Source organism: Stigmatopora nigra, chromosome 22 (genome assembly GCF_051989575.1).
Source record: "Stigmatopora nigra isolate UIUO_SnigA chromosome 22, RoL_Snig_1.1, whole genome shotgun sequence".
Taxonomy (NCBI): domain Eukaryota; kingdom Metazoa; phylum Chordata; class Actinopteri; order Syngnathiformes; family Syngnathidae; genus Stigmatopora; species Stigmatopora nigra.
This window is the reverse complement of record NC_135529.1, coordinates 9148038-9172266: the sequence shown is the minus strand read 5'-3', so window position 1 is coordinate 9172266 and position 24229 is coordinate 9148038. Positions and strand designations below refer to the sequence as shown.

The 24229-nt window shown below is 35.1% G+C and overlaps 1 protein-coding gene across 4 annotated transcripts in view; it reads left to right on the top strand.

Annotated features, from left to right (window-relative positions):
* Window positions 1-24229, top strand: part of LOC144215511 (autism susceptibility gene 2 protein homolog) — a 201059-nt gene that overhangs the window by 25583 nt on the left and 151247 nt on the right. For all 4 annotated transcript variants that reach the window (XM_077744492.1, XM_077744493.1, XM_077744490.1 and 1 more), the window contains exon 2: window positions 15268-15492. In XM_077744492.1, coding sequence (XP_077600618.1) covers window positions 15268-15492 — 225 coding nt within the window. The remainder of the gene's footprint in view (window positions 1-15267; window positions 15493-24229) is intronic.

Here is a 24229-nt window from a genome sequence, read left to right as displayed (position 1 = left end):
CTACTACTACTAGTACAACAACCACTACTACTACTACTACTACTACTAGTACAACAACCACTACTACTACTACTACTACTACTACTACTACTAGTACAACAACCACTACTAGTACAAATACAACTACTACTACTTGTCCAACTACTACTACTACTAGTCCAAATACTACTACTAGTCGAACTACTACTACTACTACTAGTCGAACTACTACTACTACTACTACTAGTCCAACAACAACTACTAGTACAACAACCACTACTACTACTACTAGTCCAACAACAACTACTAGTACAACAACCACTACTACTACTACTAGTCCAACAACAACTACTAGTACAAATACTACTACTACTACTACTACTACTACTACTACTACTACTACTACTACTACTACTACTAGTCCAACTACTACTACTACTAGTCCAACTACTACTACTACTACTACTAGTCCAACTTCTACTACTAGTCCAATTACTACTACTACTAGTCCAACTACTACTACTAGTCGAACTACTACTAGTCCAACTACTACTACTAGTCCAGCAATTACAAAATTCGGATCTTTGTTGTTTTTTTGTGTTTTTTAAATTTGGAGATATTTTTTTAATGCTGCGTACACCCACCTACCTCCTCTTGTCATCTTACTACAAAATGTGATCAGTTTATATGCAGGTCCCACTTCGGCAATTAGTATGTACCTGATGTAAAGTGTGCTGTTAGCTGGAGAGATATAAGCCGTTGGAAAAAATGAGAACGGGCTGCTTATTTGAATTCGCAGCTGGAAGCATTGCTATTCGCTCATTTATAGTGTGATGATGGGACCGTAAACATCAGTGGGAGCGCTCCTGCTGCAGTGATGTAATCAGTGGTAAAAAGTCTGATTAAGCCTGCATTGCTCAGGCAATATGGCTCCTTTCAACGATTGCGCTGATGTAATCAAGCTCACTTGCATGCTTTGACTTTGTTATTATTGTGTCATCAGTGTTACAAAAGGGTGCATACACTTGTTTTTATTAAACCCACTAAAACAAAAAAAAGGTCAATAAATACATTACACTAAAACAGCGGTGTCAGAATTTTGGTCCGGATCCTTTTAGATGTAATATTTTAATTTTTTTTAAATAAATGGATTAAAAGAACTGGATTAAAAATCCTGAATATTCAGTTTTTATAGATATAAAACAATGTTTATTTTAGCTTTTTTTTAATATATATTTTTAGATTTTAACAAATTATTTTGAACTAAAAAAAAACAGAAAAAATGATTAAAAATTACAATGATTGATTTAAACGGGAGAAAATCAGGAAATTTAATATACATCTATATTCCATTTTAATTTGAATCTAAAACAGAAAGTCGGCACTCATTATTTACTTTCCCGGGCCACACAAAATGATAGGGCGGGCCAGATTTGGCCCCCGGGCCGCCACTTTGACACCAGTGCACTAGAATGTCAAATTATTGAAAAAAATTATGCAGTTAAAACACGATAATGCATTATTATTGACAAATAATAACTCCTGGTTAACTCGGCACTAACGCAGATAAAAATGTAACTACGAAAAAAATAAATATAGAATTGAAATGCATTTTTGCATATCTTTGCCATATTGACTTTTTTTGTGTATAGATCAAGTCTAATGCAATACAAATGAAATGTATCCAATCTTATCTCACATTTCTATGACGTTGCATTGCAAAGGTTGGGAAGATCGTGGCGGAGATAAGTGCTACTTACCAGTCATTTGAGCAAGGTAATTAAATTCACCCAGAGACATTTCTCCTCCGCATAGCCAATAAATCTTCCCTTTCTGTTTCTTCACGGCTGGTTTAAGCTCTGGTGTTGAGCTTTTAACAAGGGCGCTTTTGTCCTAGATAAAGCTTTCAGACAGTAACCATCAGTGCTATGTAAGCTCCCTGCCTGCCTGAGCACAGAATGCTGCCCCAGGGGCATTTTATCACTCCGCTGGCAATCACAAATACCCACAGAGATAGATGGGCTTCTCACTGTTTCTCACCTGAAATAGATGGCTTCTCTCGCGTCTGATTGGCAGATTGACAAACTAACAAAACAAACAAGAAGTAAAGGATTTTTTTTTTTTTACCTGGCAGAGACTTTCCCTGCAACAGATATGTTGCATCTCAAAATCCAACTTTCATAATCGGTAGAATGTTTGACAGGATCGACAAAAACTGATGTAACACTCAAAAAATGGAAATGACTGGAAATATTCAGTTTACCAAGCATATATTGAATGGATATTATATCACATTTTTTTTAATATAAATGGATTAAAAGAACTGGATCAAAATCCCTGAATATTCAGTTTTTTATAGATCTTAAACAATGTTTATTTTAGCTTTTTAAAAATATATTTATAGATTTTACAAAATGATTTTTGAACTAAAAACATAGGAAAATGATTAAAAAATTACAATAATTGATTTAAAAGGGGGAAAATCAGGAAATTTAATACATCTATACTCTTTATTTTAATTTGATCCTAAAACAGAAAGTCAGCACTCATGATTTATTTTCCCGGGCCACACAAAATGATGCGGCGGGCCAGATTCGGCCCCCGGGCCGCCACTTTGACACACATGCCTTAAAACAATAGAAATCATTGTAAAAATGACCTTCACCTGAAACACAGTTGCACACGAAAAGTATTTAAGTATGCAAATTGCACAATTTAGACCTCTGTACACATCTTCAACTCAATATTCATTATGATATCCATGATTTGTCATCACATTGTCAAAACGCCATATTTTGAAAGAGTCATTACCTTTTTCCTGGGTAGGCAAATAACAAGCATATTTGCTAATCCATCCATGGAATTATAATCCCACAACATATCAGTACACAAGATATTATCCGGACTCATATTAACCTTTAACCATGCTTTACACCAGTATTGATTCTTTCGCCTCATCATATGTCAGAGTGTGTATCGAGTTCCACTACCTCCTCCTCACCTGCCAATAAAGTCATCATTAATCTCTACTGTTGTACACTAGCATATTAACTTAAATTATTGCCCGCCAATTCACATTATTCCTTGAGTAGTAGTGCCTTTAGAACACACTGATCAAATATTATTGTAGTTTACTGTCATATGGAATTATATTAAGTTTTTTCTTCCTTTTATACTGCTTTTTATTGAATTGAATTGAATACTTTTATTGTCCTTATACATACATTCATGTTACAGAGGTAGGGAAAGATGAAAAGTTAGTGTGTATTACTTCCTCAATAGAAAGAAGATAACATTTAAAGGGAATGAGCCTGCAGGGCAGAAGAATGGTTGCTTAAAGGACAGTCAAGATGCTGCAGTGTTATGACTAGAGCTAAATGCCATACTAATGTCAACTCCTACATCTTTTTTCTCCTGCTTCTTAAAGTAGTGCCTTTATCAGAAAAACTGACAAGACAATAGGATGTTATTGGCATGTAATTGTGCTATTATTTATAGACATGATGATCAAACTTCATTTTCACTCAGTGGACATTGTCTTTCTGATAAAATGGTATTCAGGACAATAGCCATTCATTTTTAATAGTGCGTATGTCATAGGCTGATTTTTATGAAGGGAATTTTCACATACTCATAAAAAAATATATATAATGAGGGGTCAGGAGTAGGTCATTGTTACTGCCAATGCACTGATTTGACAAAAATACCTGCATGTGTGTCACTAAATTAAGTAATAATCTAAATCAACAGTGTCAAAGTGGCGGCCCGCGGGCCAAATCTGGCCCGCCGCATCATTTTGTGTGGCCCGGGAAAGTCAATCATGAGTGCCAACTTTCTGTTTTAGGATCAAATTAAAATGAAGAGTATAGATGGATATTACATTTCCTGATTTTCCCCCTTTTAAATCAATATTTGTAATTTTTTAATCAATTCTTTTTCTGTTTTTAGTTCAAAAATCATTTTGTAAAATCTAAAAATATATTTAAAAAAATAAAAATTGTTTTAGATCTATAAAAGAAACTGAATATTCAGGGCTTTCAATTCAGTTCTTTTAATCCATTTTTAAAAATAATAATCTAAATAGTATATCTAAAATTGTCCGGCCAGCATAAAATCAAGTTGACGTTAAAGCAACCCACGAACAAACCCAAGTCTGACAAGTCTTGAATTCTTAGTTATAATGATGATTACTTAAAGTGCAAAACATGACGGATTGTAATTTGCCACGTACAATTTCAAATTATACCATTCACTAACTAAATTCAAATGATATTGCCTGTGCTTACAGCCTCTAAACTGTGTACAAAAACACCGGAAACGAAAACATAGTATGGAAAACCCTATGCCATATTCAATGATACACACTCTGATTTCTTCCCAGCTGTTTCCCATTGATTTGCGGCTTGACGATCACACAGCCAGTCTTTTGAGACTTACTTACATAGATATTAATGATGCAAGAAGCAGATTTCCATGAATGAATTGAATTCCCTCTCTGCGATAAGAGCTTTGGGATTGGAGGGTGGAGTTGAATTGCTCTAATAGAAAAAAAGAAAAAAAAACGGCAATACAATGAACTGCTTCATAGCTCAGAAATAGGACCCGGATTGGTATTTTTTACTATTAAACCTCTCAATATCAGGTCCGGCGACATTTTTAAAGTACATGCCACAATGTTAAAAAATCTGGTTCATGTCTACTAGGGTCACACTAGATAGAGTTCAGTGTAGACCCCAGAGAGACCAGTCAAGATATATGGTTCGCCTCATGTTATGCTCTTTGAACAAGAATGATTGTATGTGTGCGCTGTTCATAGTGGCTGTAAATATTGAGTCAAGAGACACAAATCCTGTTCAGCTGAGATGGGCTTTGTTTTGGCAGGCCGTGACACATGGCGGCTCCAAGCTCTCGCTGTGCATATGTAAACAATTGGTCCTTGCCGTGCCGACGTACTGTTCTCTATAATATTCCACAGCATGCCTGTGGGAATTTACCTATCCAGTTCCAAAACATTTATTCAGTATGAGTTAAATGATGTTTGATGGCATTACAGTTCTACCACATTAAACAGTTATAGAGACCCTTATCTTTAGTCTGGTATATAATAGAGATGGAACAGGAAAGGACCTTAATCATTAAGAGGAAAGAATTGCCTAAAATGGTTATGCAAGAAAATTCTGGTCTTCCCTCTACCTCAGTGTCTATATTTTTCAACCACGTTATCTAGTCTTCGCGCCATGGCTTAGTCTATTTCAGGTGTCAAAGTGGCGGCCCGGGGGCCAAATCTAGTCCGCCGCATTATTTTGTGTGGCCCGGGAAAGTAAATTATGAGTGCCGACTTTCTGTTTTAGGATCAAATTAAAATGAAGAGTATAGATGTATATTACATTTCCTGATTTTACCCCTTTTACATCAATAATTGTCATTTTGTAATAATTTTTTTCTATTTTTAGTGCAAAAATAATTTTGTAAATTCTAAAAATATTTAAAAAAAAAAAAACCTAAAATATACTACATTGTTTTAGATCTATGGAAAAAAAATGAATATTCAGGGCTTTTAATCAATGGCTTTTAATCCATTTTGTCTTTGTCTTTAGTTCAAAAATCATTTTGTAAAATCCAAAAAGCTATAAAAAAATAGCTGTAATAAACATTGTTTTAGATCTATAAAAAACGGAATATTCATGGCTTTTAATCAAGTTCTTTTAATCCATGTATTAGAAAAAAAATCTAAATATTATATCTAAAATGGTCCAGCCCACATGAAATTGAGTCTGACACCCTTGCTCTACACAGACGTATGCTTATCAGTTTAGTGATTATTTTTATAATTACCTATAGTTTTTATTGTTACATACCCTACTTTCAAATATATTTCTTTCCCCCTTCTTCATTCCTTCCCATTTCTCTAAGTACTATACACCCAGTAACGTCTTATTCTCCTCTAGTCCACACGTTCCGATTCGTCCAACTCATTTGTTTTTCTTCGTCCATTCCCTCAAATATTCTTTTTCCACTTGCTCTCTTTGAGCTGCGGGGATGAATCAGCTGTCAATTTCAGATTACAGCATCCTGTTGTTGAGTCGCAAAGGCATTGTGTTTATCTGCAGTGACAGCTGGCTGTAGGCAGCAGGGGAAATAGATCTGTCACTGTGCCCAGTTTGTCCGTGATCTGGCATCTGATCACACTAGCTATAGTCAGGCTGACTCCTGCAAACCTTTGCATTGCTTTCCTTCTTTTGTCTTTGTGCCTTTCTTTGCCTTCGCGGTGTCTTTTTTGCACATTAAATGGGACTTTTATTGACTAAATTCAAGGATTTTTTTTTGGTTCAAAGCACTGAGCCTACATTTCGAGCTACTTTTCAAGGGAACAACCTTAAATGATCCAACTTTTGCAGTATTTTCAACCCTTATGGATCATAACAGTTACTATTTTTGGTTTTTTATGAACATTCCGAAAGTTATTTTAAAGCATATTCTAAATACTCCACTGGGTTGAAAATGGGTCCATGTCTATACTGATTGCAGTAACTCAAAAAGTTGAAAGTGAATGAGGTTTTGTATGCGGCCTTTTAAATTTTGAAGATAAATATATCGGAAAATGATGATAATAATCTTTGAATATTTTCAATATTCTCGGAATCCTAACGTTTTCTTTTATTTGTTTGGACTTTTGGCGTCTGGATGTTGCGGAATGTTCCGTCTCTTGTCGTCATTGAAATCAGTCTTTCAGACATCTTTTTGGCGCAAATATTTAGGTTGGTTAGATGAGCCGGGTCAGCAGAGGATACGATACAAATAAAAAAGTGCATCCGTTAACAGTACATACGAAACACAAACAGAAAAAAATGACTAAAGTATTAACATACTCATCATTAAAGTAAAAAGTATAAAGTACAAAGTAAAGTAAAACGGAATTTATTAAAAAATATTAAAATGTCATTTAAAAAAGATAGAGGGGCTGTAAAACACGAAAAACAAACAGAGTTACTGCCACTGGCTTCCGCGTGATGCCGCCATCTTTGGAAAGAAAAATATATATTTGGACAACGTCTGCGGGCCAGATTAAAAAGCCTAACGGACCAGATATAGCCCGCGGACCGTAGTTTGCCCATGTCTGGGTTAGAACTTTATTTCATCTCGTATTCTGAAAATTTCTTGATTAAAGTAGCTTTCTCTTAACTAAAAAAAATGTCTGGTCTCAACGCAACATTAAAGATTTTATGATCTATGATCTGTAGTTCCAGTAAGGCACAGTTTACAATTTTTTTTACAATATCCTCCTTTCATTCTCAGTTACGTCTTTACAAGAACTACCCAATTCTCTCTCTGCTGGTTTTCCATCTTCTTCAGCAAGATGAATCACCGTTAACCCCCCTCTGCTCTTAATTTCCCAACATACATTTCACTCTTGTAATGAATTGCTTTTCCTGCAACAAGACCTACTGGCCTCTTGTTCAAGGACTCCATCAGGCAACCACATGGTGATTTGGCACCATGTAAGTTAATTTAGCTGACTTAAAGTACAGTAAAAGATTGAATCCACCTGGGGGTTTTGCAAAGGTCCACAAGAGAGGAAGTTCCTTCTATTTGTAAACTCAAAGGTTTGTTTGCTCTTAGCTGTTTCACTAAGCACTAGCCGTCTGCTCACACTCTTACAGCAGCATTTGATGTGTGTCTCTACTTGTTCAGCGTTGTGTTGACATTTGACCAGAGTGCCTCTGTAATCAGTTTTTCTCCTCTTGCTGCCTGCGAGCAGGAGCTGTATAAACATGTCTTTTCTCCACGGGAGGGGAATGGATCACTCCTCATTACGGGGAAAGCTAGGAGATGGGAGAAGGCATAGCTATATTATCCTGACTGGAAGCAGGCACAGATGTGACATTTGAAACATAGCAAGCACTAGCAAGATTTGCGCAGCAAATTGATGTCAGAAACGATGCACCTCATAGTGTGGCCTTGTACTATTATTCAAATATTCATGTAAATATGAAGAATGCTTACACTTCTACACTTGTTATTCCAGATGTAAATTGAACCGAGATGAAATGTGGCTAATGGTAAAAAGCAAGTTAGGTCGAAGTTGCAATGATTTTATCTGCTATTTTTTCATTGTTTGGCATTTTTCTAAGCACAATTTATTAGTTTTTAGCTTTTCCTTCTTTAACAATGATCAAGTCCTAGTCCTCTATGTGAAATCATGTATAATTTTAACTACTTACTGCATTTTACTTAAATTAACTTACACCGACCACACCCAAAAACCATTATTTTTTTTTCACAAATTACCCATTTTTCAAAAACTTGACCTGCTAAACTCAATTTTTTTACTGATTTCAATTTCTTCCATAAACAACAGCATGCACATTTAACATTACAATCAATTTCTGTAAAAAAAATCACCCCCAAATCAAGACTTTTAAAAAAATCCTAATCCTCTATGTAAACATAATTGTCCTCTATGTTAAATCATGTATAACTTTTAACTACTTATCATATTTTATTTCAATTAACTTACACCAACCACACCCAAGCCCAATACTTTTTTTCACAAATTACCAATTTTTCAAAAACTTGACCTGCTAAACTCAATTTTTTTAAAAAAAAAATTACAATCAATTTTTTTCACTATTTCTGAATCAAGACTTTTTTAACCTCTACACAAATTAGTTTAAGTAAAAAAATAAGTGTCAGGTACTGCCAACCTTGACTGCCACTTTATTAAATTGTTTTTTTTCATCTTCTGCCCATCCCAAGCCTTCAAACATCTCATCTCTCCCACTGCACTTGTTATACACAAGATTAAAGTACACTCTGCAGGGTGCGAATATAACCATTATTCCATCCAGAGTTTAAGACAACACTGTCTCTCTAACTCCTTCGTCTGCAGCTGCCTGAGGGTAATTATATCGCTGTCAGCCTCCAGTTCTAGAGTTGCCTGAGTAATTGTTTCACTCGTTGACCTCTGGATTTTTTAAAAGCACTCTGGTCAAGGTTCTTCAGCAGACATTTGACAAAATGTCTACTCTTGTATTCCTCCTCTTTGTGTTTTGCTATTACAGAATACACATGATGTCTTGTGTTAAGCTATCATTGTATTATTTTTTTCCATCATTTTCTATTCCTGAAATGCATTGACTTTTGCCATCATTTATCATAAACCAACATTTCTTACACCATTGTTGGTTCGCGAGCCGCACTAACGTTAACTCGATTTCATGTGGACAGGACCATTTTAGATATAATATTTAGATTTTTGGGGGGATGAAAATAACTAGATTAAAAGCCCTGAATATTCAGTTTTTTTTATAGGTCTAAAACAATGTTTATTTTAGCTATTTTTATATATTTTTAGATTTTACAAAATGATTTTTGAACTAAAAACAGAAAAAATGATTAAAAAATTACAATTTTTGATTTAAAAGGGGGAAAATCAGGAAATTTAATATACATCTATACTCTTCATTTTAATTTCATCCTAAAACAGAAAGTCGGCACTCATAATTTACTTTCCTGGGCCACACAAAATGATGCGGCGGGCCAGATTTGGCCCCCGGGCCACCACTTTGACACACTTTGTGCCTTACATTATTATTTATTATGTAGGATTCTCAGCGAGCCAAATTGGTTGATTTTTCAATGCTTATTCCAAATCTAGAAATTCTCAAAACTATTAAACTACTTCTGGGCCTGATTAGGGCACTTCAGTGAAACAATGAGACCACCATCCTTGGTCCTGGGGTCTTCAATTGCCTGTACAGCATTTGCATAATCATGCATAACTTGCTACCTTCAACACATTTGGAAACCTGGTTTATTTTTATTTTTATTCATAGGTTCAACATGAGATTACTATTGAAATCATTTTAGAACTTTGTTCTGTTAAGATGGCACTGAGATGCTTTGTCATTTTATTTGACATGATTATACAGCGGGTCTTTTATAAGAAGCCCTCTACTCATGGTGTAGATTCGGACAGATCGGACTATTTCTTGTACTCGTCCTTGTCACTTGTCAATGGTTAGAAATACTCAGCTCTGTCAGTCTGTCTGAATTAAGACCTTCATCACACAGCATGACACACTGAGGAATTCAGCCAAAAAATCATCATACTTATGTCATCTTTTGTAAACGTTGAAAAAAAGGCTTTTCTTCCAGTTTCCGTTTTAGTAAAAAAGAAATAAAACTGTCAAACTTTGATAGATTAAATAATGGAGCAACATCTAAACTGCACTATTAATGTTTGCCTATTCCTTCCCCTTTTTCATTTTATTCATTTTAAGTCACAGTCTCTTGAGAAATATGTGCGAGTCATTTTCTTTTATTGCTACGTACTGTATGTTAGTCTTCATCAGGAGGGATCGTTGTTGCCAAGGCAACACTTCCTCTCCCCGGAGAGCATGTGCGTGCGGAAAAAAAAACCCGTGGAAAAGACACCCGACTGTATTTTTGGGCTTTGCTGTGTGGGTTGAAAAGAAAGCAGGGGGCCTCGTGTGAAAATCGGTAGCAGGTTCACAGGACATTAGTGTCATTGTCTTTCTACTTGCCAGTGTTATGTTCCCTAAGAGTGTCTGAAAGGTCTTGTTTAGGTTGCAGGCAAAATATATTCTGTGGATTAAATTGCACCCCGAAAGTATGTATGGTTGTATTTTCAAATGGATGTACTATTCGATTTTCTGGTTCCAAATAGTATGAGTGTTTTGTACTGATTTGTTATACTATAGCAAGGGTGTTAGGCCATAATAACATAAACTTGATTTCATGTGGGCCGGACCATTTTAGATATAATATTTAGATTTTTTTTACTGGATTAAAAGTCCTGGAAATTCCGTTTTTTATTGATCTAAAAAAAGTGTATTTTATATATTTTTCTTAGTAAGGGAAAATCTGTTTTAATTATTATGTTCCATATTAAAGTGGAAAATAGCAAATATTTTTAGGTATTTTTCAATTTTGCGAAATGATTTTTGAACTAAAAACCGAAAAAAATGATTAAAAAATTGCCGTTATTGATTTAAAAGGGGAAAAATCAGGAAATTTAATATACATCTATACACTTCATTTTAATTTCATCCTAAAACAGAAAATCAGCACTCATGATTTACTTTTCCGGACCACAAAAAATGATCCGGCGGGCCAGATTTGGCCCGCGGGCCGCCACTTTGACACCTGTGCTTTAAATGACACAGTCATAAGTGTTACTGTTTTGTTAAAGGTTTGTTTGATGGTAGAACTATGCCTTGCAGTTTATATGCCAGTGTAATAAATACGGTATGATAAAAAAATAAAATAAAAAAATCAATCCTGTCTCAATGACTTCCCTCAACTGCAATGTGTACAAGTCATAAATCTATGTACTTATTTTCAGACATCTAAGAATTATGTTAGTAGGAATAAAGGACTGTTGCGTTTTCTTTGCTAATAAATCACACAAGACTATGCACGCCATGGTTATTCCCTCGAGACACTTGTGCTGTTTAACAGTGTTGAGTCTGAACGGGGTTTTCTCTAAGAAAAAAATTGATTTTAAAAAATTTCATGTGACTGGGAAGATCCCTTTTTTTATTGTATAATTGGGTTATGCAAGGAAGCTTTGCTGTTCTCTAACTGCCATGCCATATCCTGTCATTTCATTTTGTTAGAATGGGATTACATATTGGATCATTTTTGGAAATAATTTGTCTAAAAACAAGGTAAAAAAGCTTTAAAACTGCCTAACTTTGTTCAACTATGAAGCCCCACTTGAGTTTTCATTCAAATTACCATGGATTATTACCGTATTACTTTTTAAGACATTATTTGATGCAATTTACTTACTTGAATGAAAAATAGCTTTCAAACCGGACCTTTTATAACCTAGTTAATGGATAGAAACAATATAATTGCCATTCTTAGAGAGTTAATGAATGCAATTAACCTTGACCTTGTAACTCTGTAGTACTCCGACACCCCAGTCTGTGAATGTATGCTCTGTGTCAATTATTGGGATATCCTACACGTCAAATGGAATAAACTAGAGTTTCCCAATTACCCTGGATGGGATTTGTAGTCTTGGCAATAGATGGTCTTGAGATACGTACATATTGTAGTACAACAGGAATTATGGAATTGTACCTTTCTATTGCATGCTTTTCTTTCGTAATCGCTTCTCTATGCTTTTATTACAATAAATGCACTAAAATGTCGTGAGTATGGTGAAGTGTAGGAATTAATAATGCAGGATGAGTATGTATAATAATGTTGGATACTTACTTAATCGTGAGGAGGATGTAAATCCTCAACCATTAGCGCAAGAACAAATGTAATGAATGTGGATATGTATTGTATGGTAATCTTTTCTTTGGACAAACAGTAATTGCTAGTAGTATTACAGTTTTATTACTTTGCTCACAACCTTTTTTAAATGAGTAATAGGAGCTATTATGTAATGAGATAAGGTATATCCTCTTAAGGTTGAGTTAGCTCAAGTCATTTTGCAGTTAAAGACAAATTATATTAATAGCATTAACATTGCAGCGGGCTGTCTTCTATGTGTACCCAAATCTTTAAAGATGGTCCAGTTTAGAAGAGCCAAAGCAGATGAGAGACATTTTAACTGGGAACTTTAAATTATTACTGGCACTCTTCCCAGTTTATTATATTTTTATTAATTTTTTTTACATTATTTCTCTGTTTTAGTTGGTTTTTAAACCTCTGCCATTCAACTGCTTTGACACAAATACTACTGGGAATCAAAGTGTCTTAATAGGCTAAATCAAGGGACCATTTTAGATATAATAATTAGATTTTTTTTTAAATAAATGGGTTAAAATAACTGGATTAAAACCCCTGAATATTCATTTTTTTCATAGATTTAAAACAATGTTTATTTTAGCTTTTTTGGAATATATTTTTAGATTTTACAAACTCATTTTTAAACTAAAAACACAAGAAATGATTAAAAAATGACAATTATTGATTTAAAAGGGGGAAAATCAGGAAATTTAATATACATCTACACTCTTCATTTTAATTTCTAAAACGGAAAGTTGGCACTCATGATTTACTTTCCCGGGCCTCACAAAATGATACGGCGGGCCAGATTTGGCCCCCGGGCCACCACTTTGACACCGGTGGCCTAAAAATTTTAATGTACCACGTTAAAAAAACTGATATTATTCTACTATATGTCTAGTCGTGGCAGTCCATCACCATAAACACTTGAATTATTATTAATTATTGTTGAAACAATACACTTTATATTAGACTCCTTATTACAGTATATCCTCCTATTTGTAATTGCCCCACTTCTCCGAATATTAAAACAAACTGTAAGTCGATAATGGTGCAATTATACAAGAGGAAAACAGACAACAATTAACAGCTTGACACATCCAGACCTTTTAGATGAAGCTACTGGACTAATAAGTACTGACAGTACATTCAGAAGTTGAATTCAAGGGAATTAGTGAACGAAAACTATTGTGTTAGACACCAACTGTTACAAATGGTGTTTGAATTCCAATAAATAAACAGCAGTTTGAAGCAGGCTGTAACTCAAGCGTGAAAGGAATGATTAGTTAGGGGAAATGTCTCGGTCACAGTAGAAGTGTAGCGTGAGTGTACATACTTTCTTTCTGCAGTGTGAGTAAAAAAAGCAAGCGTTCAATTCATATCATAAGCTCATTATATCAGGGCCATAAAGTGATTATGGCTCTAGTAAGGCATTGTTCTGCTGTTGACAGGATTAAATATGACTTTAGAAGGAGACTGATTATGTTTGCTCTTAGCTCAAGTGTTTGCTTTCTTTGTTAAAGTAAATACGGAGCTATGAAATTGCAGTTAGCTTTTTTTTTTTTTTATATCCTCTCATCGTTTGTTTGCTTTACTAAAAGAGACCAAATGTGCATAATTGTCAATGTATTGACAAATGTTTTACTTTGACTCTAAATGTATTTATTTTAAATTTTGTTTATTCATTTTAAATGTATTTTAAGGTCTAGTTACAAGTGGCAGCTCGGGGGCCAAATCTGGCCCGCTGCATCATTTTTTTGTGGCCCGGGAAAGTAAATCTTAAGTGCCGACTTTATGTTTTAGGATGAAGAGTATAAATGTTTATTAAATTTCCTGATTTTCCCCCTTTTAAATTAATTATTGTAATTTTTAATCCATTTTTTCTGTTTTTAGTTCAAAAATCATTTTGTAAAATCTAAAAATATATGCAAATAAAGCCAAAATAAACATAGTTTTAGATCTATAAAAAACGAATATTCAGGAATTTTAATCCAGTTCTTTTAATTCATTTATTAAAAAAAATATCTAAATATTTTATCTAAAATGGCTAAAATCGAGTTGACGTTAACGTGGCCCGCGAACCAACCCGAGTCTGACACCCTTGCACTCTAATCTTAAACATGCTCTTTGGACTAACATAGTTTTGGTGAATTTGATCGCAGAATAGCATTTATTGATTTTTTTTTCTATTAATCCTCTCACTAGCTGCTTGCTGTAAATCTTCTTTTTCCAGCAATTGGGGTTGTCGGTGTTCTGTATGTGATTCCATCTTAACATCATATGGCCTTGGACCTAAGCATGCATTTCCTGATTAAAGTACTTTTCCCACTTAGACCTCTTGAACTGGAGACTTTTGTTTTCTTTAACATTGTCGAAGAATATCAGTACAGCCTCATTTGATTGGTAGCAGGTGGAGTTTGCTGTCATTTTGCAGCAAAAAACAACAACAACAAAAACACCTGAAATGTGCCAATAGATTTACATTTGATTTTTTTTTACTCAGGAAAATAGACTTGCGTATTTTCATGACTATAAGGCGCACTTAAAAGTCTTAAATTTTCTCCAAAATAGACTTAGAATACAGTGCGCCTTATAATACAGTGCACCTGATAATACAGTACGCCTTATAATACAGTGCGCCTTATATATGGAAAATGTCATTCATTGAGGGTGCGCCTTATACTACAGTGCGCCTTATAATACAGTACGCCTTATAATACAGTGCGCCTTATATATGGAAAAATGTCATTCATTGAGGGTGCGCCTTATAATGCGGTGCGCCTTATAGTCGTGAAAATACGGTACATTTATCAAACATTCTTTTAGCTAATCATGTGTAATTTCTTTAAAAGTTCATCCAAATATTTTACATGAATGACAATGATATTCAGTAAAAAAAAAGTCTCTGTCTGAATATAAGCATTTGTATTTGCCTATTTTGGTTTAAAATCATGTCCTTCCACATGCTATTGTTATTGTATCAAGATGACCAATGTGTTCCCTATCTTTCTACAGAAAAAATCAGGGCTACTGAAAACCCAGGAAAAGGAACGATGGAAGGACGACAACAGCGTTGTCAAACGGACAAAGACGGAGAATGAGGAGGTGGAAGAGGAAGAGGAGAATGTTCAGCCTTTTGTCGATCCACTGGAGAAAGGATTCTTTCATCATGCCCAGCGAGAGCAGGAGAGGATGAACGAGAGGCTTCTTAAAAAAACATATTCCAAGAAGAACAAAATGGTTAGTGTCATCTTCATCTTCTTCTTCTTCTTCAGCTTTTTAAGTGGCCAATTGCATTTGCTTGGCAGTTTGTCATTAGTTAGGAGAGTGAATGTATTTTTCATTAGAAATGTGAGCGTGTCCCCACATTGCCCTCAAGAATGAATTAATGCTACTAATACATGTCTTCATCAAAAGCCTTATTGCAAAGTCCATTTGGGGGTAGTAAACTGAGTTTTTAATGGGTCACTGATTGTCCGAATAAGAGCCTGTTGGCTCATTTTTAAGGTGGTCACGCAAATCTTTTTGGCATATTTTTATATTTAAGTCATCAGCAATCAGTATTATTCTCCACTTTACCGTATTTCAGGCTGAAAGCTGATGTTTCTTTGTTTCTAATTGAGTTTCGCATCACTTGATATCGTTAAAAGATTGAAATATGTACAGTGTCTTCTGGACTATAAGTCGCACTTTATTTTAATAGTTTGGCTGGGCTATTGTTGTTTTTGTGGCTATAGTTATCCAAAAACACTTAATATTAACTTACTAGGTGAAAATATTGAAATATTTACCGTGTCTACCGGACTATAAGTTGCACTTTTGTTTTTTAATAGTTTGTCTGGGCTCTTGTTGTGTTTTTGAAGCTATAGATACCAAAAACACTTAAAATTAACTCAACAGGTGCCTATTGTGTCTATTCTTCCCATTTTTTTTACTATTACTTTAACATATATTCTTTGTTGTTGGTTTCTGTTCAATTGTAATTCATATAAATCATTCATTCATTTATCAAGTGACAAATAACCCCCTAAACATCATTCCTAATAAGAAAAAAATCTGACTAGATATCATGTTCTTTTTTCTAAGCTGTAAAAAAGATGCTTGCAGGATACTCGGCATCATGCGGTTGACCTTCAACACGCTTCAAATGGGAGCTATGAATAACACATAACGCTGACTCGGAGAAGCACACGCACACACACACTCGCTTTTGTGCACACAACACTGTTCTCCATTAGTTATATGTTATACATACACTACCCCCACTCTACAATGTCATCGAGCCACATTGCACACATCTGGCTATATCATGACTCATTTTCACTTGAGTGTTGATGACCTGCATGTCATGTTTGTAGCACTCGCCGATTGCGGTCAAGTAATCGTGTATACATTTAAATTAGTAATGTGCTTTTAATGGAACAACAACCAAGTCTTGTTGTTTTTTTATTCTTAGGTTGTTTTTCTTTTCTATGCGTTTTGATGACTCAATATAATATTTTCTCTTTTTATTTATATTTATAAGAACAGTAAATCTGGTCAGTGGTAAGGTCTGACTATAAAAGATTTTTACACAGTAATATATGACTCATGTTAAGAGTGTTTCATAAATAAACTGTCAAGACTTACACACATTTATAACAATTGACCCTGGATTTGAATTTTTACTCATTATCTTCTAAGTTTTTTTTAATTGTGCCTTAAGCATGAGCTGTAAAGCCACTGTAGTAAATATGAACCTTATAGAGTCAGTAATTATATATTATATTATAGCTATGGGGACTATTGGATTGGATTGGACAACTTTACTTATCCCATATTTGTGAAGTTGTCACAGTAGCACGAGGTTTGAGAATGCAGATATAGGAAAAACATTCTAGACATAAAGATATAGGTAATAAGTAAGTTAATGAATAAATAAATACATGAATGAATATATAAATAAATAAATGAGCGTGTTACTGAAATACATTTATATATATATATATATATATATATATATATATATATATATATATATATATATATATATATATATACATATACATATATATACATATATATACATATATATACATATACATATATACATATACATATATATATATATATATATATATATATATATATATATATATATATATATATATATATATATATATATATATATATATATATATATATATATATATATATATATATATATATATATATATATATATATATATATATATATATATATATATATATATATATATATATATATATATATATATATATATATATATATATATATATATATATATATATATATATATATATATACATACATACATACATACATACACATGTATACATACGGTAGGTCTATCATTATAATAATTTTTCTTATTTTTTTTCCCCACTCTAAAAATGTGATATCTAAACAAAAATGATTGACATGCTCACAAGGACCAATCATGAGAAAATGTACAAAAAGATACCTTAATTAAATAAATAGCAAATGGCAAAGTACAGTTGAATCTACACACACACGCCTGTTCTTTACCAGGTGAATACGGACGGCACAGTAGTATAGCCTAAGCTGTGATTAATGACAAAGCATGCACAGCTTTTGTCCAGACGCTCATACATATCTACAGGGTCACCGAGAACTCTCCATAATCATTGAGATGTAGCAGAGCTATCTCAAGAGCCAAAGCTCAGGGGATGAATAGGCTCAGGAACATTAAATTAGCCGTGGTCTATGGTTTTGTTCGGGAGAGAGAGAGAGCACACTAGGCTGGGATTAGACTGAGAGACAAAAATCCTCCAGGACATCTGATAAACAGACAACCAACATTGTTTTTATTGCCGTGTTCAACCCTGCATGAGCATTGCATGCATCAGCGTAGTTATGAGATTTTTCCCTCAGGGGGAGATGTTAGCCATAATATGTGTCAAGACATTATTTCTCTGTTCCTAGCTGGCAGGCACCATGTGATTACTCTCTTTATTTACCTAATTTATTACAAGTGAAACCTCCCAGGCTATATTATACCCCATTTCTGTATCTACTGCTAAATCTGTAACTATAGCAACAGATGTTAAACCCGGAAGATTATTATCAGCTGGGAAAGACACTTTATTTAAATTAAGCTTCTGGATGGTTATGGTGCCGAAACACGGGATTGAAGGGTTTTTTTTTTTTTGCATTGTTAATTTATTGGCATTTTTTTAAGAGGTGGTTATTACAGTTCAAAATGTAGTTCAAATGAGGTCAGGTTTTATTCTAAGAAGCTTTTTATTCATAGCTTAAGTCCATAATAAATACGATTAAGTGGATTGTATTTTTTTTGTAACTTGAGATTTTAGTCAGTGCACAACAACAATTAGAGAGAAAATCCCTTTTTGTAAATAGAACATATTTCTGTACCCTTCTGTTTCCTTTCTTGAGCAGTTTTACTTGCTATATGTTGTATGGGATGGAAAAAAATAGGTCATGATGTTAGACAAGAATGTGTGTATAAATTGTTATGATATGAGTTTAATTGGAGTTTTTTGGTGATGGCTAGAAAGTGAAACTTCAGCAAAATGTGCCTCTAAAGCCCAGTAGCTTATTGGAAATAAAATAAAATGGGTTTTTACAAGTGTTCCCTTAAATTTGGAAGCATATCGACTTGTTTTGGATTAGTATGACTGTTAATGTTAATTTATACAGTAAATTCTGACCTGATCGCTTATTAAAGTCGAGGGGAAACATTCTTATTCTGCAAAACAACTCTATTAAAATCCCACCCACTACTGGAGTAGGCTTAAAATCAAAACAGGTTTAGTTAGCTGGCTGTCAGAGCAATATGCACGTAAAATTGTTTTTTTTTTTCCTCATGCTGCAAATATATTTCAGGAAAAATATTCACTCAGGGCTACATTCATTTTGTTGTGTTCTAAAGTGTATGTTATGTAAAATTTTTGCAAACATTGCAGCCTATTGTGGTGTCAACAGGGACTTATAAGTGCGGATAAAAATAAAACAGAGAATCTTTTACTTCATGCAGCCATTTATAGCTACTAAATTGTTTATTTTGCATTGGGAATTATTCAGATATTAGACATTTGATGGTTTTACCATGTACTTTAACTATGAGAAGTAATATGGTTTGATGCTTGTGTATTTTGACTGTTTAAAGCAGATATTTGGATGCTAATCTGATACTTTGTACGATTTCACCTCAACCATCTGGGATTCTCTCCTTGAATTGGAATTGCTTCAATTAGTTTTAATTGATTCGCACTTCAGGGTTCCTTGATTTGATTTGTTGTGCATGCATGCATGTGTGCACTGTGTATACATCCTACATTTGAACATTGTTTCGTTTTTGTTGGTAATTAACATGTTTTAAGTCCAAACAATGTATTCCACAAATGCTTTTTTCCTTGCAATGTGAAATTATTGACAATTCTTCAATGTAACCAAGCGTGGTAGTGGCATCTTTGTCACTTCAGCCCATTTGACCCCCACGTTAATGGGATCTGTTGTAGCCCCCCTGCCCTTGTTTTCATAGACCCGTGCTTGAAAGGCATGGCGACCAGTGAAACTCGACATTAACTCAGATGGACTAAATGGGATTAGGCTTGTCACAGTGACAGATGAGATCCTTTTGTAGCTATTATTCTTCCACTTTTCCACTCGGAATAGGCTATGGTACGACACTGACACCTGCTGCAAATAAAAAGCACAGCAGACATTTACAGAGTGTTGCTATATTCTGTTACCTTTAGTTTGTCGCCATTTTATCTCAACTCATCCATTGGGGGTCACTGTTCCCATTCGGAAAGGATGGTAGGATGAAAACCGTGAAGCATAACCCCCCCACCTCCACACTTCTGGCATTTTGCCTGTCTTCACTAAAGCCTGCTTGGATTTTCAATATTGAGCCCAGGGGTGGGTCTTTTGCCCGTTCCATCGACATGTTTCCTGCAGTGCCTTGTAATCGAGGCGTAATGTGGCCCTGGCCAACATATTTCCGCAAAAATATCAACCTCGGAGATAATGAAATCCCATTGGTCGACCTAGCTCGTGTTTGCGTTCTACATGCCTTCACCATCCTATTTACTGTCAATATCAAGCAATACTGCCACATGAGAGCAAATATCTCCATGTATTCTGTCATAGTCAATATTAAATAGAGCTTACCGTATTTTCACGACTATAAGGTGCACTTAAAAGTCTTAAATTTTCTCCAAAATAGACAGTGCGCCTTATAATCCAGTGCGCCTTATATAAGGGAAAATAATAAAATGTGCCATTCATTGAGGATGGGCCTTATAATGTGGTGCGCCTTATATATGGAAAATACAGTATTTAGCTTCTACAGTCAAGTTTGAAAGAGAATAAGGCTGGAAAACAACAAAATCTGTACTGACACTGATAAATGCAAAACATATATTAAATAAACAATAGTACTTCGACCAATAGTGGCCTCCACGCAGAATAAAAAAAGGCCTTAAAAATAAAAAACATACTGTATTTTCACGACTAAAAGGCACACTTAAATCTTAGATTTTTCTCCAAAATAGCCAGTGCGCCTTATAATCCAGTGCGCCTTATATATGGAAACAATTAAAATGTGCCATTCTTTGAGGGTGCGCCTTATAATCCAGTGTGCCTTATATATGGGGGAAAATGTCATTCATTGCAGGTGCGCCTTATAGTCGTGAAATTACGGTATTTAAAAAATAGGGGTACACTCACCTAGTACATGCTAGGATGGAAATCAGTGCTTTTAGTTTTTAATAATCTGGGCCATGTTTTTGCTACTTTGCACCCGTTTTTAAATAATTCACACAGTGGCAATTGCAGCAAAGGGGCTATAATTGTGTTTTCGTGTAGTATAGATCCTGCCATTAGGCCCTTGGGTCTGTAGGCAGTTATACGATGACAGCTGACAAGGGGGTGTGGCTCCTTTGAGAGAGAAGTGGTGTGTATCTGTGGTGGGGGGGGGGGGTTGGACCACACGCACAAAAGCCACAATTACTTCCTGGAAGGTCCCTAGAGCTCAGTTGGAGTGTGTATGTAAAATTATGTGGGAGAGGCCATTTGTAAAACAAAGAGAGAGGAGGTCTACGTGCAAAAGGTTTGTGGGGGGGTTATTGCTTTTGCACAATAGCGTATGTATAGCCCGAGGCTCGGGTCGGAGTGTGGGGTTGGCTTGACGTGTCAGGCGTGGTTTGGACGTACCCCTTGGCAATACTTACAGAGTACGACCAGATGGAGGTATGGTTCTTGTGGTTGACCCTTTTTGAGGGAAACGGGTTAGGGTTGGTCCTCTAGAGTCCTGAAGGGAGATGATGCCCCAAGGGGGGCTAGACTATTAACACATCTGAGTCTGGAGGACTGTGTTCTCCAGATGAAGCCACATGGTTAATGTGTTGTTGTTGTTGTTTTTGTCGTGGTTGGCACTACGCTGTGTGCATGTGTTATTTAGAAGGGATGTTATGCACTGAGTTAGAGTGCGGAGCCAGCGTATCGGGGGAATGACTAAGATTAATTCATGCGTGCAAATTGGTAAGATAATTCCTCTCCAAGGTTTTGCGCTTTAACCTGAATGGCTGAGGCAGAAGAGTCTTGACAAATGATGTTAGAGCTTTGAGACCTCAGATACAGTCATGTATCAAATGTTTATCAATTATTGTATTCTTTTTTTTGTTTTGTTTATGTCGCATTAGACATCTAATACACAATTAAGATGAGAAAATAGTCACACTGGAGTATAGGTCCAATTTTTGGGAGGCCGATTGCTTATTTTATCAGAAAAATTGTAAAATTTTGAAAGGGAGAACAGTTGGCTTAATAAGTATATGTAAACATAAATGTTTTTCATATAACTATAGTCCTAAAACTAACAATATTGCAGGCTTTTCTTAGTCAGAGAGGGAAAAATGTCGCACAAGGGTGCGGATTATAGTCCGGAAAATACACTATTCACCATTTGTTTCAGATAATGTTCTAATCATCTGTTAAAATAACTGTCAGATAAAAAAAATCCACTCTCATGATCTGATATATGCTCCCATTAGCCCAACCTCCCCAACTAAAGGGCTTTTCAACCTGATCCACTTAGTAAGGAGCTTCCCACCCATTGGTTGGTGGTCAATAGCGGTTGGTCTGCTGATTTCTAAAGATCCCTGTGAAAATGTTAATGTCGTGAGCCAAAAAGGATGACGCATGTCACACAAGTCTTTCTTTTACATTTGTCTACAACAGTCATACACATGCACATTGCTCATATTTCTCTTCCACTCACTCACAGATGCAGTGAGCCTTGCAGAAGATCGTACACTTGGTTGCATTGTTCATCTATGTGGCTGCGTCCTTTAGACCTGACAGCAGGGTATTAAATATTAGTGACGTTTTACAGTGGGGTTTGTAACACGGTTATTCCAGTCAGTGGGCTTGTCTTCCCTAGTGTCTGCACCCATGTGGGGCTTTGCTTTTCACAGCAGTTGAGCTTCAGGGAATCGGCTTACTATCGTCTAATAAACACACAAACATTTATGTTTACAATGTTGAAATAGAAGCATGAATGGGCACATTAAAAAAAGATAAATGAAATGACCTGCTTCCATTTTCCATTCCAGGTGCTTTATTTGTATTAAATACCACAGGCAATCGTTACAATGGCACTTAAAACCCAGTTTTGTTACACATTTTGCAGCCTCAGCATGCAAAATACTGCTTGTATACATTCGTAGACAAAAATAATGTCATTTATTAATTCATTTTATAATTTACAAAACAAAGGCATATGTATACATATGTCAAACCAAGCAATATTCAATTACTGCCTAACAGTGTTTAAAAAAAACCTGACTGGGATATCTCCACATATTTGCTCTCTATTGTTTCTTCTATGATATGGGTGGGGAACCTATGGCTCGGGAGCCACATATGGCTCTTTTGATTAGGGCTCTGAAGTAAAATATGGAAACCAGTGGTGAGAAAGCCGAGCCCCAAACGCACCAATGGCATTGATTTTTTATCATTAGAGTCTTCTGCATCCATTCTTTCATTGATACTTATTAAACTCATCGATATTCATTGATTAGCAACAGCATAACAACGTTGGCAAAATAATTCAGGGTTTTTGTATTTTAAAAGTGGTAAAATGACAAAAAAAATGTACATTTTCATGTATTTTGACTTTTAAATTGTGTGTTTAGCTCTCAAGGAATAACATTTGAAAATAGGAATTGTTTATGGCTCTCTCTCTTTCAAAAAGGTTCCCAAACCCTTATTCTATCACATGGTTCCAATTTTAATTTCTGTAATCTAGTTTTAAAACACAGACAAAATGATTTAAATACAGAAAAAGTTCACCCAAAACCAGATGTAATTGTCACAATCACTTATTCCCATAGACTTGACGACCTTGCGGACATTTTTTTCCCTCTTGTTTTTCCACACACGTAAATGTTATTTTTTTACATCTTTTATTTTCTCCAAGGGTCTCTCCCCAGTGCCACAGCCACGCCTGACAAAATTGATCAAGCATAATTGGAGGGAGTCAGAGCTTAGACAAGTGGCAGTAAATAAATCTGCTTTGTGTTAATTGCAGATTTTACTATGTCGGTGTGAAGCAGTCTAAGGAGTAGCAAAACACTTAGCCACCGGCTGACAATAGACGATTAATTGGACGCCTCCAATGAGCATAATTAGACTGATTATTCGGGGAGATAAAGGAAAGGTTTTATGTGTGCAGGAGCTAAGCCCCCCCTGCAACACATACAGAATAAACAGGTCCTCTGTGGCATTATCCTTTGTATCGACTTTAAAATATCTTTATGACTCGTTAGCTGTAGGAAAGATATCCGATTTGTGGTTAGTGATCCTTATAGACAAGATCTTTTTAGTCCAACAGTTATAGCTAACATACTCACAATGGCAGTCCAACAGTTATTTCTAACATACCGTATTTTCACGACTATAAGGCGCACC